The sequence below is a fragment of the Dermacentor variabilis genome, chromosome 2 (assembly GCF_050947875.1).
Source record: "Dermacentor variabilis isolate Ectoservices chromosome 2, ASM5094787v1, whole genome shotgun sequence".
NCBI lineage: Eukaryota > Metazoa > Arthropoda > Arachnida > Ixodida > Ixodidae > Dermacentor > Dermacentor variabilis.
The window spans coordinates 241,901,496-241,917,841 of NC_134569.1; the positions used below are offsets into that span (position 1 = coordinate 241,901,496).

General features: G+C 45.3%; 1 protein-coding gene across 2 annotated transcripts in view; it reads right to left on the bottom strand.

Annotated features, from left to right (window-relative positions):
• LOC142573191 (ras-related C3 botulinum toxin substrate 1-like) overlaps positions 1-16,346 on the bottom strand; it is a 70,853-nt gene that overhangs the window by 17,246 nt on the left and 37,261 nt on the right. For both annotated transcript variants that reach the window (XM_075682780.1, XM_075682779.1), the window contains exons 3-4: positions 9,387-9,504; positions 1,369-1,529 (exon numbers count right to left, since the gene is read on the bottom strand). In XM_075682780.1, the coding sequence (XP_075538895.1) occupies positions 1,369-1,529; positions 9,387-9,504 (279 nt within the window). The remainder of the gene's footprint in view (positions 1-1,368; positions 1,530-9,386; positions 9,505-16,346) is intronic.

Consider the following 16,346-nt stretch of genomic DNA (forward strand, 5'->3'; position numbering starts at 1 on the left):
TAGGCGAAACGTTGCCGCTGTGGTGGCTACGGTTGCCAGCGGATCTGCGTGCGAGTGTGCCGGTTCGAAGGGGGCGAGATAATCAAAATGGCGGCGGTGGCGGCTTTGATTAATGCCATTTCAGACCTGCAGTCAGGGCTATATACATTAACTATACGGACTATATATACCGCAATGCCGTGCGAATTATCCGGCATGTCCGAAAAATCGGGCGTCTGGAAAATAGGTCGTTAATACTCTGGCAATACATCGTGCCGATTACACGGCGTCAATAGACAGCTTTAGTTATACATTCGTAGAGACTTCACGTACGCAAATGTGAAAAGCCTACGTACCCTACGTGCACATCTGAAGCGCTTTTATCTACACGTACGAGACGCGTGTCAAGAGGGTCCACATAGCCCCATCTATCAGGAAATATGAACACTGCGTCATAACTGCGGTAGCCAATTCAATCCTGTTGCCGTGTTTTGATGCAAGCCGTCTGCGCACGCACGGCCCGCTATCGCTTGCTCGTGATCTCGCAAAACCTGCGAGATCCTGCGCGCGAAGCTGTCTACGTGCGCAAGAAACGCACGCAAAGAATTTAATCTCATGTACGTCCGTGAGAACAGCGCGCGGCCGCTATGTTCTACGCATGCGCACTGCTTACACGTAGAAGCTCTACATACCGAAAGCGTCTACGTACGTGTAACTAAATCTGCCTAATGACGAAATTACGATTCGTTGCGATTTATCTGTTACTGGAGCCAGCATTCACACGACTTTCGTTCCATTTCAATAAAGTTACAGCTAATTTTCCTTGATAGAACCACAAATTCCCTGAGTTTTCCCTGAGTTTTCCAGACTATTCAAATTCCCTGAGAATTCCCGGTATTCCCGGTTGGTAGACACGCTGTATCCATCACGACGCTACTCGTGCTCCTTTACAAGCTCCTTACGACGGTTCCTTCAAAATCCTCAAGTGCAATGCTAAGTTTTCACACTTCTTGTCAGGGGATGCGAACAGACAATTTCCATCGGCTGCTTGAAGCCAGCTCATCTAGACTCTGGCAGTGCCATCTCCACAGCTTAAACCGCCCAACGGCAGTGCCTTCATCGCTAGAGAGGGAGCCATGTAGTGGACAGTACTCAAAGAGCCCCGTGGTGGAAGAAAAAGAGACTGGACTAGCGCCATCAGACATATATGCTCGATGATGGTAGCCACGACATCAACGCAGTCATCTGTTTAATAAATGGCAATTCTTTGTGGGTTTTCTGTTCCTACAACACCATTCCTGGTTTATCTTCTTTAGTGGTTGCTTCTGAACATTTCCTGTGGCCATTCAATATCCCTTTAACAAGCCGAACAGGCCAGGATGCACCCACCTGTCGGAGGCCTCTCTGGGTGAGGGCTGAGCACTCGAGGTACTTGATGGCACGGATCTTGGAGCACAGCTTCTGGCCCTGTTCCCTTTTGATGGGCGACAGGCCCTGCTCCGACAGCTGCTGCAGAGTCTCCTTGTCCTCGCGCAAGTCCATCTTGGTCCCTGCAACCACACAAGACCAGGCCACAGTTAAAGGGACACTAAAGGTTACCAGAAAATCAAGTTAAAGCGATAAAGCAATGCTCTAGAATGTCTAAGGCGTCAATATAATCGCGAACAGAGCTTTAGTAAACGAGAAATTGACGTAAATGCACGACACGATTTGAGACCCCCCAGCGATATTCCGGTACTAGCCCGATGACGAAAGCACTCCTCGTCATAATTTGTCACTAATCCTCAACTACTTGTATTAAAAAGATCATTTCATTAGATTATAAGACGGAAGAAAATGCTACTTGTCTACTTCTATTCGATTCTACGAAAAAAAAAAAAAAACATTTGTTTTTCGTAGAATCAAGGGTGATCGAAAGGTTTCGTTTTCGCTCGACTCTGCGCGCTCGCCTTTGCGCCAGTGGAGTTCCAGTGGAGTGGAGTTTCAGTTGTTTCTTTATCGCGTCGTGCTGCGGCGGTCCTGCTGGCTCGCGAAACTTGCGTTTGGAACAAGCAGCGAGAATGCCACGCCCATGTGATGTCGTGGGATGCGCGAACAGTCCGCGGAACTTGGCCAAGGGCAGTTGCAGCGGCAAATCCAACGTTACTTATCACTGTGCCAACGAGTGAACCTCTCCGTTCGAAGTGGTTAAGTGCCGTACCTTTGCCACAGCGCCCTGGCAAAGCGCCAAAGAATCACGTAATGTGCTCGCTGCATTTTTGTCCAGAGGATTACGAGTTCAACACCGACTTACTGAAGTCGCGTGAAGTGCCTTTCAAAGCAGGCCGTCGTCGTAGTAGTAGGCAACGATGCCGGCAGCGCGAGCCCTCAACAGCAGGTGACGTTCATCAGTGCTTAAATCGCTGAACTTGAGCCCAGCATCGCGAGCTAATGTGTCGTTGTCAGGGTCATCCATTGCAACGAGCATCGAAGTTGGCGTCATAAAATAAAGAACCAGCTTATCGTCGTGCGCTTTCCCTTCCGCTAGCCACCATAGTTCCACTTTCGCGCTGCTGTCGGCTCTGTCTTGGCTCTGTTTCTGGCCACGCGTTTGCGTTTTGTGCGGAAAAGCCGTAGCGCCGTCTGCGAGAGCAGTTTTACTCACCAACGGCGCAACGTCACTATGAGACCATGACGTCAATACTCCTCGACCGGAGGGCAGGCGATTTGAACTGCGCTAGAGGTATGCGGACGCCTCAGAACGCATTTTCTCTTAAAATAAGTTTCTTCTTCGCACGAAACAAGCGTTTCGAGGTTTCTGGGATGGTATTTCAACAGTCCACGTTGACTTAATATTAGCCTTTAGTGTCCCTTTAAAACTGCTGCACCAGCTTTCCTAGCCAAGGCTTTCACCTGTTTGAGGTCAGCATCAATCCTACTGTCCAAGGTTTTTTTTTGTTTTTAGGCTTGTAGCGCAGCTCAGGACAAGGAAAAAAGGAAGGTGGAAGGGGTAATAAAAAGGAATGGAGAGCAGAGTGAGCGTTGACATACCAACTTGCCCAAACTGCTACACTCTTGACTGTCCAAGGGCATCTTAGAAAAAAGATAAACCAAAAAATAAAGAGTTGATATGTATTCCTGTAAAAAAAAAAATGCATCATAGCGCTTCGTTGTGAGGTTTCCCTTTCATCTTCACCTACTACTTTTCAAACTGGAATTTTAAAATGAATTACTTAAATGTGACAATACTCGACAATAAAGAGTGGGAGTCTGAATCCTCAAGCAACCTCTGATCCCCAACCACAAGGGCTTATATTAGAGTAATTTTCTCAAGCACCCAAATCAATATAAATGCTACTTCAGCTTTTACTGCTCCATTTCTTAGGGAGATACTGACACAAAAATAGTGTTGCTCTTTTCTAATTTCATTAAGCTAGTTGCAGACTCCTTAATTATGGCATAACAGGTCAATTTCTTGAGCATCCAACAAATGATCAATTATATCATCTTTTAATTTGAGCAGCTAAAAGTGACGCGTTAAGTGTTCGAACACAATGCCCAGTCTTGTATATGAACTCCCATTGTAAGACGTTTTTTAGAGGCACTTCAGAGGTGTATACAGCAGTATAATGTGTACTGACCCACATCTGAGTATGCTGTTGTGTTTCCTTTTTCCTTTATACTTGTGGTATTGCACTCATATTTTACCCACTCCTGCAAAGTCCTGTATAGGCTGCAGTATTTGAAAATAAATACAGAGATTGTCAGGCGAGTCTAACACATATGTAGGAATCTTTATGAAGCAAAGGTTTAGTTAAGGAATGGTAATTAAGTTTTATATAGCTTATGGCAATGCACACAATTGTGTTTACAGTAGACCCTCGCTCATATGTCCTAGAAAAAGAAAAGTGTACTAACCAGAAAAACATACAATCCGATGTGTAAAATATTTTTTAGTCTAAACTGTAGTTGACATTTATGTAATGCAAAACATTGAGTGAATCACAACGACGCATGCCCGAGCGCCAAGATGCACACTTTTGTTGCTTTTGCAGCTCCAGCAGGCTTGTGTGTGCGCTTCCTCGAATTTGGCCCGAGTAGGTAGCTTCTTCAAACGGGAAGCTTTGCCAGCTTGCCGAACCACTGCGCGGTCGCATATGCGATGAAACAACAGCAAAAGAGTCTCCAGCATGTGCAATACGTAGCTAGTTAGCACCTGACAACAGCATTTACAATAGCCTCATTTTGTTCCAATGTGATGGTCTGTAACTTCGACTTTTCACTTGGCTTGCCCAATTTCATGAAACCACGAAACGGTGCCATGGTCAAAGAGAACAGCTAAGCACGCTGCAATGTGAACAAAGTTTGTCATGTTTGAGCTGCATGTGGCACGCAACACAGTGTGCTGACTACGTAGCTAAGGCAATATTATTGGGTGACCTACATCACTTTCGGAAATCGTCTAACGAGATCTCACGAAATCGTTGCAGTATACAGCCAACAGAGCTTGGCACGCGAAAGTGAAACTATACGCTCCACCGCTCTTTCCTGGCCCTGCAGGCTCCGCGGCCCCACTGTGCATGTTGGTGCTCGCTGTACATGTTCGCAGCATCTCTTCTTTGCACATATAGCAATATGCGCTTTCCCTATGGCACACCATGCGTGACACTGTCGAGACCAATGAAGCGTCTGTGACAGAGTCCGCGCCCTTCCTGTTTGTGCTTCAATGCCACAGTAGTCGCTTTGCATGCCCGCAGTGTCTCCGTGCCTTCCCCGGTGGCATGATTCTCTTCACCTCCAGGCGCCTTCCTCCTCTGGCGCTCGCTTCCCTTGTGGCGACCAACATAATATGCTGATTTCACAGATGATTTCACAGTATGCTTGAACGTAATAATCTACAGCATATTTTTTGTTAAACTCTATACCATTATAACCTACACAAATCAAGGAGTGCCATAAGATGAGTTTTGTCATTCTAGCTTGTCCAGAACAAAAGTTGTAAGCATCAGAAGTTTATGTTTGCAACATAGGCATAATTACTTTGATCAAGATTTTAATTTCTTTTAACTTATAGTACTAACTTGCATTATTTGGTATTTTTACTGCACTTACCAAACATTAAGGTTCTAAATGAAAGAAGAATTATTAAGATTGGACTAGTGGAACCTGAGAAAGCCCTATAAGAAGATTGTGCACTGGCTGAAAAAATTAAACTGGGAAAACCGTAAAGCATACAAGGCATTGTTCTCAAGAGTTGTACAATTAACAAAATGGCTTTATTTAATAGCTAACACACTAATAGGCCTCAGGTGAATAATTGGTGCATGGTTTTGCTCGGCGTTTTCACTTTGGTGCATAAAAGTAGTTGACCGAAGCAGCCCATTTTCACTCTGCACTAGTGAGACGGCGAGTCTTTCTCTTCTGCTCTTTAGATGCCCTTATTTCTTCGCTGTATTGGCAATTCTCGTAGCATACAAGACAAGGCTTCTTTCATCACTGCATTGCAGCTCACTACTGCTTCTGCAACAGCACTTTCTACCATAAATAGAGAGGCATGTCTGGTCTTTGGCATGAGGGATCAGAACACAGGGGCACGGTGGGGGATCATTGTTTGGAGCGCGCATTCAGTTTTACCGCGCGTGATTGGTTTAGGCCGTGCCGATATCGTAACCCATGAGGCGCGGCCACATTTTTGGCGACGCCAAAATGACTGCACGCTCCTGTCAATCATTTTGAAACCGAGCATGTCGTCTGCTACGAGAACGTAACGAGAGGTGTGACTAGATTTCTGAGCGGTCATGCGCTCACTACGAGACTAGCTTCGCATGGCATGTTTGGTGGACTAGATTGGATCCAAATGGAGGCTGTGGCTATGGAATGACACGTATGGATCCAATCCACAGTTGAATTTGAGAAAATGGAACTTGCAATGGGAACTTCGATTGTTGCGTTGATGTTACTCGAGAAGGAAGCAGAGTGGTTGGAGGTGCGAAATGCATTTGAAGAAATGGCAGAAAGCGAATTCCGGTGTCGCTTTCATTTCTCGAAACAAACAGTTTGTTGGTTTTGTGGCGAACTCGACCCCATAATCGGGTGCCAGCGAACCAGTGGAATGTTATCACCTCCTGAAAAATGCACCCCTGTTCTCGTCATTTTCTTTTTTCTTGCTGTGCGTGACACCACCTGGCGACCAAACAGAGAAACTAAGCTATAAATTGTAGTAGTCATACGTATTAATATTTGAGAACATGTTTAAGCTTGACAAGAAAAAACACATTTTTTCATATAGAAAGTATATTCATTAGAAGGCAAGAAACATCTTGTTTTGTAGTATATTGTATGCAAGCAGACGACAAACGAGGTGTGTGAACTTTCGGGGAGTTCACCGCTTGCTGATTGGCTGCTTTCTCCCTCCCATTATCACAAACTTTGCAGACTGCCCACTTTGTGACGCTGCGGCAACAAAATGAATGCTGTTTTCAACAAACATCCCCGATCGCACCCCAGAATGCAGTGACTCGTATGCATTTTGTGTCTTGCCTATGCAGAAGCGCTGCAAGAGTTTTTTTTGTCAGCAAGTCATTCATAGATGAGCATGAGTGCCTTATTAACATGCTCTGCCAAGCTCCAGTGCTTTGGAAGTGGTTCACCTCTAGCAGTAGCAGCATTCTGTTTGCACAATGAGTTGGCACCACTCAGGCACAGGCTGTGATTTGGGTCTGATCAACAGAAGATGTGTGATGGCAGGTTGGCATTACTGCTTTGTGCATACCATCTATGTCACCAAGTTAGACTTCAGTGCCCAGCCATAATAATTTGTGAGCTTTGTAATCAGTTCCCCTGTCAGTTGACCTTTGCCACTCAGACTAGACTCTCACCATGGAGTTTTATGCTTTTGTATGAGGTTGCAGAGAGCAGTGCCCATCTGCTTCTGCACATGGTTAATGCAGTCTTCCTTTTCTACATTGGTGTAACTATCAGGGTTTTTACCAAGTTGACATTTCCAAATTCCCTGAGTTTTCCAGGTTTTCCCTGAGTGCCTTTGCGAAATTCCCTGAGTGATGCAGAACTACGTTTTTTTGTCAAGACGAGCTGAAACCATATCGCCAGATGCTGTCACTCTCTAGTAAGCATATGAAAAATTTTGTTAAAGAAGACAGCTTAATCCAATTTGAATACTAAGGAGTACTGTTTATGTTATTCAAAAAGAGAATAGAAGGGAGGGGTAAGTAAAATGCACAGCAAATAAGATGTCTTCCAAAAAAATTGCAAATCGAGACAGACATTCTCAAATACGAATAAAAAAGGAGATGCATACAAAAACAAATATTTTCGAATATGAGCTATTTCTATCAACTGATAGCAAGCTCAATGGTATGAGGCCCGAACTTTGTCACAATTGAGATTCTCTCTCAACAGCTCGTAAGTCAACCTCAACTGTCCTGACACACTCTCAGCCCAAGCACGATGCCTGTGTTTGTTTCACTGCTTTAAAGAGTTTATTTTAGTTTGGATGAGGGACACTTGCATCTTGGCATCAGCCAACACTTTGTTTTTTTGAGCTCAAGCTCCTTCAAAATAGCGGCAGCACGCTTCCTTTCTCGTTCATTCCTCAATGCGTTGGTCCTTTGTTCTTGTACTCCTTCCGCCACTTGGCATTATGCAATGCACCGTGCTTTCCAAGCTTCTAAGCCAATTGCGAGGACCGCAAAGACGGAGTCCGTGTGATTGCTGGCAGCAGCGAATTCTTTTAATAAACACGGCACCCAATGGCAAGAAGCTTCATAGTGAACATCAAAGCAGCTAGGCCTAGCATTGCCGCAGTGGTGGCTACGGCTGCCAGCGGATATGCGTGCGAGAGCGCCGATTTGAGGTAGCGAGGTAATTAAAATGGCAGCAGTGGTGGCGCAAATGCCGTTTTGGACCTGAAGTCAAGGCAAAACATCCGGAAAATCGGACGGCGAAGAGTTCGTGCGTCCAAAATTTCAGACGTTCTGATACATTGACTCTATGGTGCCGCGAAGTCATCCAAATTATTGGGAATCCAGAAAGTCAGTCGTTGACTGTACACTGGCAACTCCTCCAGCCAATGACAGGACGTCAAAGACGATTCATTACGATTACTGTCTGTTACCCGAGTCAGCATTACCGCGACTTTTGACCATTCCAATAAAATTACAGCTAATTTTCCTTGATAGAGGCACAAATTCGCCTGAGTTTTCCCTGAGTTTTTCCCAGACTATTCAAAATCCCTGAGAATTCCCGGTTTTCCCAGTTGGTAGACACCCTGAACCATAAACTTTGGCCTCTTCGAGTGCACAGAAAGAAGTCTGGCTGTACCTTGAAATCTAACACACATGTTATGGCCCCTAGTCATTCAAGTACTATTGAAGCAAACTGACATTTTCAGTATTTCCCCAATTGAGCACCGTAAAGTTATTTTACTGCTGAAGCAGAGTTAGAAAGTGCCTTTTCACAAGCCTCCATTGCAGCTGGGTTCACCCTTCCCTTCAAATGGCCTTGGGATGTCTTGTGGTGCAGGCTTCTGTGGGATATCCCCCATAGCAGAGAAGAAGTTGTTGAGCACTAGTTGCCTGTTTCTTGTACTTTGAACAGCATGGGCCATAAGAATGTTTATTTCAAACAGGTTAGATTTTGCCATTCCTGACACATGCCGTGAGCTCCATTCTGTTTCCAACTCGCCGCAAAACTGCCGTCTTGCAAAACAGATTGTTGAAAACAGCGATGTCTATGAACTGGCTGAGGAATGTTACATTAGTTCTCCGTGGCTGCTCCTGGTGGCTACTTGAAATAAAGCCACCTGACTGCATTCGTGCGCTATTGTATTGCTGCGCTCTAACTGTGCTTCGGCCTATCGTTTATCAGGCACGACGGAGCTTCCTCTCTATGTGGCACTGTCAAAGATGCTGACGCACTGTGAAGCCGATGCCTACAGCTGCGGCTGCTCACTTCGCCACAGTCCACACACATGATACTTTGGCTTGAAGCATGGTTGAGTGCGCTGCAATACGATAGCGCATGAGTGCAGTCATGTGGTTCTATATTATGTTTCTCTGGCTCTCTTTAAATGCCGAAGAAAAATGCCACACAGCATATGTACGTTGCAACAAAAAAATTGGATTTGTCATTTCTGAATACCCTCTAGAATGTAACAAAACACACTTGGTCTTAAAGTGAATATTAACAAATTTGAATTATTGATCTCAGTTGATGCTCTGGCATTAGAAATTTACTGCAGTCCCCTTTGAATAGCCATCGCACAGACTTTTGTTGGCGATAGTTTTAGCAAAAGTGCAAGAACACTAAGCATGGAAACTTCCATGCATAATCAAACCTTTTTATGCGTTAAGTTTTTCTTTGTGGTGCAAATACAGGGAATAGTTTAGCAGAAGGTTAAAGGCACTCACCAACAAGTATGATGGGCGCATCAGGACAGTGGTGCTTGATCTCCGGGAACCACTTGGAGGTGACATTCTCAAAGGAAGATGGGCTCACCACGCTGAAGCATATGAGGAACACGTCTGTCTGCACAACACAAGGTAGAAGCCCTTTTGAGTTGACAGCTGGGACTGTTGGTGTAATCATGTGTGCCCACTACCAATGGAAAACACACAGGAGATGGAGGTCTTCAGATTTAATTCTGACCAGACAATCTGGAATGTTTTGCCAAACGGGGCCTTTACCACCATGAGCAGTTTTAATTATTTTACAGTTGAATCTCGATAATTCGAACTCGAAGGGGCCCGAAAATTTGTTCGAATTAAATGAAGTTCGAATTGAAGGAAGCTAATTGAATGGAGGACTTACCTGCAGTGGCACATGTGCCCTGAGCTAACACATGAGTGGGAAGTTCCACAAGATTTATTCACACGCATTTACAAATTAAAGTAGGTTATTGGTCATTAGTGCTCCTGCTGTGATAGACTGTGGGTGCACGAGTGTATAATTAAAGGCAACGCACCATGTCCCATGACAATTTCCCCTTCGAACTTCTGGTATGCTTCACCGCGTACGACTGCTGAACTGGGGCGAAGTTGACTTTCGGGAACCGACATTATGCAACGCGCCACGCTTTCCGCGCTCCGAAGCTATTGGCGAGGCTTACAAAGGTGGAGTCGGCGCCATTGCTACGAGCAGCGAATTACTTCAATGAAAAACATGGCACCGAACAGCAAGAAGCTTGGAAGCGAACGTCGAAGTAGCTAGGCCTAGCGTTGCCGCGGCGTGGCTACGGCTGCCAGCGACCTGCGTGCCAGAGCGCCCGTTCAAGCCGAGGCCACGACCTACTGAACTCCAGACCTGCACAGATCTCCCTCCTCCAGCACGCCTAGTCTAGTTCGCCCCTTTTGCCGTTAGGGAAAGAACGTACGAGCGAAGTGGTGCTAGTTATAAGCTGTTCGCTGTCGTCTGCTTCTGCGATCTGTTCAGCGCTTGTCTTGCCATTTCGGCAGGCACAAAGCGCTTGTATTGGCGGTAAATGAATAAATTCACAAATATACAAAAGAAAACATATTTGCGAATGCTTTGCGTTTGAATAGTGAAACTAGAAGAGAAGGAACGGTGCAAGAAATGTAAACAACGAGCATTAGGTGGCAGCTGCAATGCTAGATCGACGGCATAAATTTCCCTTTCCTAGCCTTCGTAAGAGACTGGAAAAATTGTTTAAAAAGATTTATAGGATAATCTAGCTTTTTTGTAGTTGATTACAGATAGCCGAGTGTTTTAGATGACATAAGGATTTACTGCTGTGTGCCGTAGTGAATGGCAGATGATCTGGTAAAAGTATAATAAAAGTATTCACGAATAAGTCCTTCGCCCGATATGCGCAGTAGGTTCATCGATTCTGTTTCAAGCAAAGGTGAGCATATCTTGTTTTCAATGTCCTTGGATGTCTAGCTCAGTAGAAAGCTTGCAGAAAATTAAGCGATCCCAGTGCCTTAAAACCTGCTGCACTGCAAGCCTCAAATCGTGTCACGGAACTCTTTTCAAACTGTAAAGCTAGCTTTTCTGCGTGGTACGGCGGCAGCATAACTGTGGTGCTTAAGATACGTACGCAGTGAAGCTGTGTGCGTAATTCACTTTTCGAACTCGCGACGCATTCACGAACAACTTTTAAGAGTTAAAATGAGTGGTAATCGTTGTGTCGTCGAACATTACGGTGGTTTCAAGTTTCTAAAGAGCGCAGAAGCGAATTTTACAACGTGTACAATGAAACTGTTGTGTACGTTGCGAACTCTATACACAATGTGATTTACAATAATCTGGTTGAAAAAGGCAATAGGAGCGGCTATTTAACGCTATATTATAGCGTCCTCGATCACCTTGCCCCGGGGTAGCCCCGAAACCAGAATGGTGCGCTTTGCACCGCCGTGGTGGTAGGGTGGCTAGAACCTACGGCCGTCGGTTGAACGAAAGTGCGCGCAAGCTGCTCCCATAGAAACCGGATATCTGTGCAGGTCTGGAGTTCCAGTAGGTCGTGCTCGAAGTATTCTAGCCACCCTACCGTAGGTGACGCTTTTATAACCTGTTCGTCTGCTACGCGGTGGGCGGCTGTGCGGCGTTGTAATTAGTACGGCAGCTGCTGTGTTGTGACGAACTGCTTGTCTAGTTTATGATTTTTGTTAAAGGGACCCTGAAACGCTTTTGACGATTTTCTACAAACGTACTGAGTCGTTAGAGTAGGTCCTTCTGATCATTAATTGACACATCTAAGTGCCCCGCGTAAAGCGTGTATTTTATTATAAGGTTTTAAAAATGCACATCACTGCCGATCGCAGAACACTGCTCGGCGGAATTTTAAGCCGCCCCTACCCATATGACCGAAATCACCCATACGACGTCAGTGGTGCGAGCTATCCGATTGGCTGACAAGGCCGCGTGATCGATAATTTTTCCAACTTTATGGTAAACAAATGATCTTTGTAATAGTTGGAATGTTAGTTAATTTGTTTTTATGAAAAGAAAGTAACATAAAGAGAATGCACAAGGATAATTTTTCAGTACACTTAAGCACTTCCGGCACACAGCAAGTGTCGTCTGCTTGTGTTACAACGTACTCCATTTTGACGAGAGCTCCGCGGTCAGAGTCGGTCTCAGTCTTTTCGCGAGCACTATGATTCGACTTTGGTGCCTTGTGGACTGCAAACGTAGCGACTGGCAATATGTCAAGCTGCGACATCGTGTCCCTCTGCAAGGCAGCGTACGAGCGAACTGGCTGCTGCGCATCGGACTGCCGCTATCCCATCGGCGCCAGGATTTGCGCGTTTGTGGCCGTCACCTTACACCGGAAGATTACTAACGCAATAGCGTTTCGCGAGTCCGGTATTAGGTCAAACGCAAGCGCAAGGGGACAGGGTCTGGCCGCTTAACTGTGCCGTAACGGGATGAGCCATGAGATGAGCAGAAGGGCAAATGTGAATGGTCTGCACGGTGCAGCCACCTGGTGGCACAAAGCTCAACCATACACAGTAGCAGCAACGAAGTGTATTCTTCTTTGCTGCTGGTGTGTATTTTTCGCAGGAGTGTAATCAGCAACACGTTGTTTTTATAATTGTTTAAAATGTTTTACACTTGGTTAGAGCAATATTAGCGCTTTGTTTGACTGGTTAAGCGCTGCGCCAACAAGTGTATGGACCGTGCAGACCTATCAGGCCGCTCACGTACGTCTACGCTAAAGTTCCTTCATCAGCTTGAGTTTATGCCTCCAGTCATTTGCCGAAATGACCAGCTTGCCTGTGGTTACCGGAATACAAAACACGTTCGGCGCTACGACAGAATGCTCGCAACACACGCTGCTTCGATAGCTCTCGCTTGGGGTCGACGGCCAAGCGGCTAGCGGAGAGGTCTCGCGCGGGCGGGGGCGGGCTCCAAAACAACCGGAAGTGGACGATGTGACGTCGCATCGTGACGCTGAAACAGTGAAGGCGGAACTTAGCCCCGCTCGCTCGGCGAACGAGTTGAGGAGGAAAAGCACGGCTAGGGAGGAGGGTAACTTCTAATCGCTTGTAGCTCCATTAATACGTAACGCTTCACTTAAATTGTGGTACGAATGTTCCACTTAAGCTGTACCCTACGCGTCTACAAAATTTGTCCGAACCATTTCAGGGGCCCTTTAACACAGTGACAGTGATGTCACAAGGCTTTTATCGGTCACTTGGCTCCAAAAGTTGACTGCCCGAATCTAAAAAAATGTCGGAGAGTGTAGTCCGCTGCCCTTTAAAATAGCGTTAAATAGCCGCTCCTATTGCCTTTTTCAACCAGATTATTGTAAATCACATTGTGTATAGAGTTCACAACGTACACAACAGTTTCATTGTACACGTTCTAAAATTCGCTTCTGCTTTCTTTAGAAACTTGAAACCACCGTAATGTTCGACGACACCACGATTACCACTCATTTTAACTCTTAAATGTTGTTCGTGAATGCGTCGCGAGTTCAAAAAGTGAATTACGCGCACAGCTTCACTGCGTACGTATCTTAAGCACCACAGTTATGCTGCCGCCGTACCACGCAGAAAAGCTAGATTTACAGTTTGAAAAGAATTCCGTCACATGATTTAAGGCTTGCAGTGCTGCACGTTTTAAAGCACTGGGATCGCTTAATTTTCTGCAAGCTTCCTACTGAGATAGACATCCAACGACATTGAAAACAAGATATGCTCACCTTTCCTTGAAACAGAATCGATGAACCTACTGCACATATCGGCCGCGGGCGAAGGACTTGCACGTGAATACTTTTATTATACTTTTACCTGATCATCTGCCTTTCACTACGGCACACAGCAGTAAATCCTTATGTCATCTAAAACACTTGGCTATCTGTAATCAACTAAAAAGAAAGCTAGATTATCCTATGAACCTGTTTAAACAATTTTTCCAGTCTCTTACGGAGGCTAGGAAAGGGAAATTTATTCCGTCGATCTAGCATTGCAGCTGCCACCTATGCTCGTTGTTTACATTTCTTGCACCGCTCCACCTCTTCTAGTTTCACTATTCAAAAGCAAAGCATTCGCAAATATGTTTTCTTTTGTATATTTGTGAATTTATTCATTTACCGCCAATACAAGCGCTTTGTGCCTGCCGAAATGGCAAGACAAGTGCTGAACAGATCGCAGAAGCAGACGACAGCGAACAGGTTATAACTAGCGCCACTTTGCTCGTACGTTCTTTCCCTAGCGGCAAAAGGGGCGAACTAGACCAGGCGTGCTGGAGGAGGGAGATCGGTACACGTCTGGAGTTCAGTAAGTCGTGGCTTCGATTAATAGGGAGTTTTAGAATAGGGGCCCCAATAGTTTGGGGCCCCAAAGAGCTTTGCGGGTGTTAGCGTTGGGGCACGTAGGAGTGAAGAGCTTTAGAATAGGGTTTTACGTTTGCGGATAGCGTCTTGCGCTGACAGCGCCACTACGGCGTCAAAGAAAAGCTATTAGAAATAATTAAATAAAATATATCATTTTATGATAGGAATATTAATTTTGGGTTTCGTGTATTCGCCTTTAATTACAACTTAGAGGTTATTCTGTAAGCAGCAAACAATTAGTTGCGCTTAGTTTTGAGCAAACCAACTTTACTAGCCTTCACCAGCCAAGCTTAGCCGTGTTAGGCCTACGAGCCATAAAATTCACAATCGAATTCAAAATCAGCGGCGTCTAATGAGTCAATCTTCATAACACACGCTAGTTGAGAGAAAGCGATAACCGCAGTCACTTCTCCTAGCTTGCGAACTTCACGCGTTACCGCGAATCGAACCCAGTTTGGTGCTAGGTTAGAGCCGTCGCTTCGATGGGTGCCGCCATGTTTGCCGACGCAAAACTTTTGGGGCCGCTATTTGGGCTCCCGCTAAATCGGTGAAATAGCGTTCCCAACGCAAAACCCAAAGGCAGTTTGCGTCTTGCGCATGCGCAGTGGCTTCGACGCTATTTCTTTGGGGCCCCAAAACGTTTGGGGCCCCTATTCTAAAACTCCCTAATGCTGTTTCGGACCTGCGGTCATGGCAAAAAGTCCGGAAAATCGGTCAACGAAAGTGTTTAGCTTTCAAAATTTCAGACGTTCTTATACATTGACTCTATGGGGTACATGCCGGTGCCGCAACACTAACAGCAATCACTAAACCCGTCAACTAACAGAAGTAACCGGTGATAAACGACCGCACACGCCTGCGCACAAATTTCCGACACGGCTTTTTTTTTTTTCCTCCACGCGACGAGTAGTCTCTCCTAAGCTCTTCCTCTATCGCGGGGTCAGAGGAATGCTTGTCGGAGGCGCTGCCGCGTGATTTGCATGCTGCTCAGAGCATTATCGGAGCGCAGCATGGTCGAATAAACCGTCGCAAATGCTTGCGCGTCTGAGTTACCGGTCGTTTTCGCCCTTTGGAATACACATAACTTTGACGGGACCACGACTGTCAGTTCGAATAAACCTAATGTTCGAATTAACGAGATTCAATGTATTTCAGACCCAACGCAGAACACTGCATGAGGGGAAGGCATTAAAATGACATTCAATATCGATTAGCTGGTTGATGAAAGCAACTTGAAAGATATGCAATCGGTTCTAGCTACTTGTAGTGGACAAATTTTGATCGTAGTAGAAATTATAGCAAACATCCCCCAAAGTCCCAAGAATTGCCCGCGGAAATTGCATTGCCTCTAAGATAGCTCAATTTCCAGAATTGCAGGCTTACTTTATTACATTGAAAATAACATTTACTAGAGCCTTGGCAGATCATTTATTAATGTATCCCTGAAACAGTTTTTGTCGTACGCTTAAACATGGAGGGCATCCCTCATGGAATGCTTTCTCACAAGAATCCCGTGTCAGCATGCTATAACATTGGTATGTGGTTAAACATTACCCTCCCCTCAAGCCACAGCTTCCCCCTCAACTTTTAAGCCATACAGACATCGCTATGTCCCACCTCCTTGAAGCAGTGATTCAAGCGTTGTCTACTTCCGGCTGACTTGAACAGTGCGTTCCCACGCTTCTTTGCTATGTAGTCTTTCTTGTTAAGCATGGGCTACATGGAGAAAAATTGAAATACGAACTGCGCATTGCAGACACAGCCGAGACGGCACTATGCACAATATTCGCTCCTTTCTTTTTTAAATGCTACGAGAAGCAAAAAGAGAAGGATGCCACGGCGGGCATTCGCTGCATTGCTGCAAGCTTATATCTAAAGTAGTAACTACAAAGTAACTGTTTCCAGTATTATTTCAGTTTGATAATCGCCTGATAGCATGAAAATATCTAATGTTAGTTTACGATTGTTTTTATTACGCTTGTAAGATTTTTTTGCAGCCGCCAGCCAAAAAAAAAAAAAGTGCTGCAGCTCACTTGTGAATGTGGTGAAATGGCCTGTTTAATTATTCAAG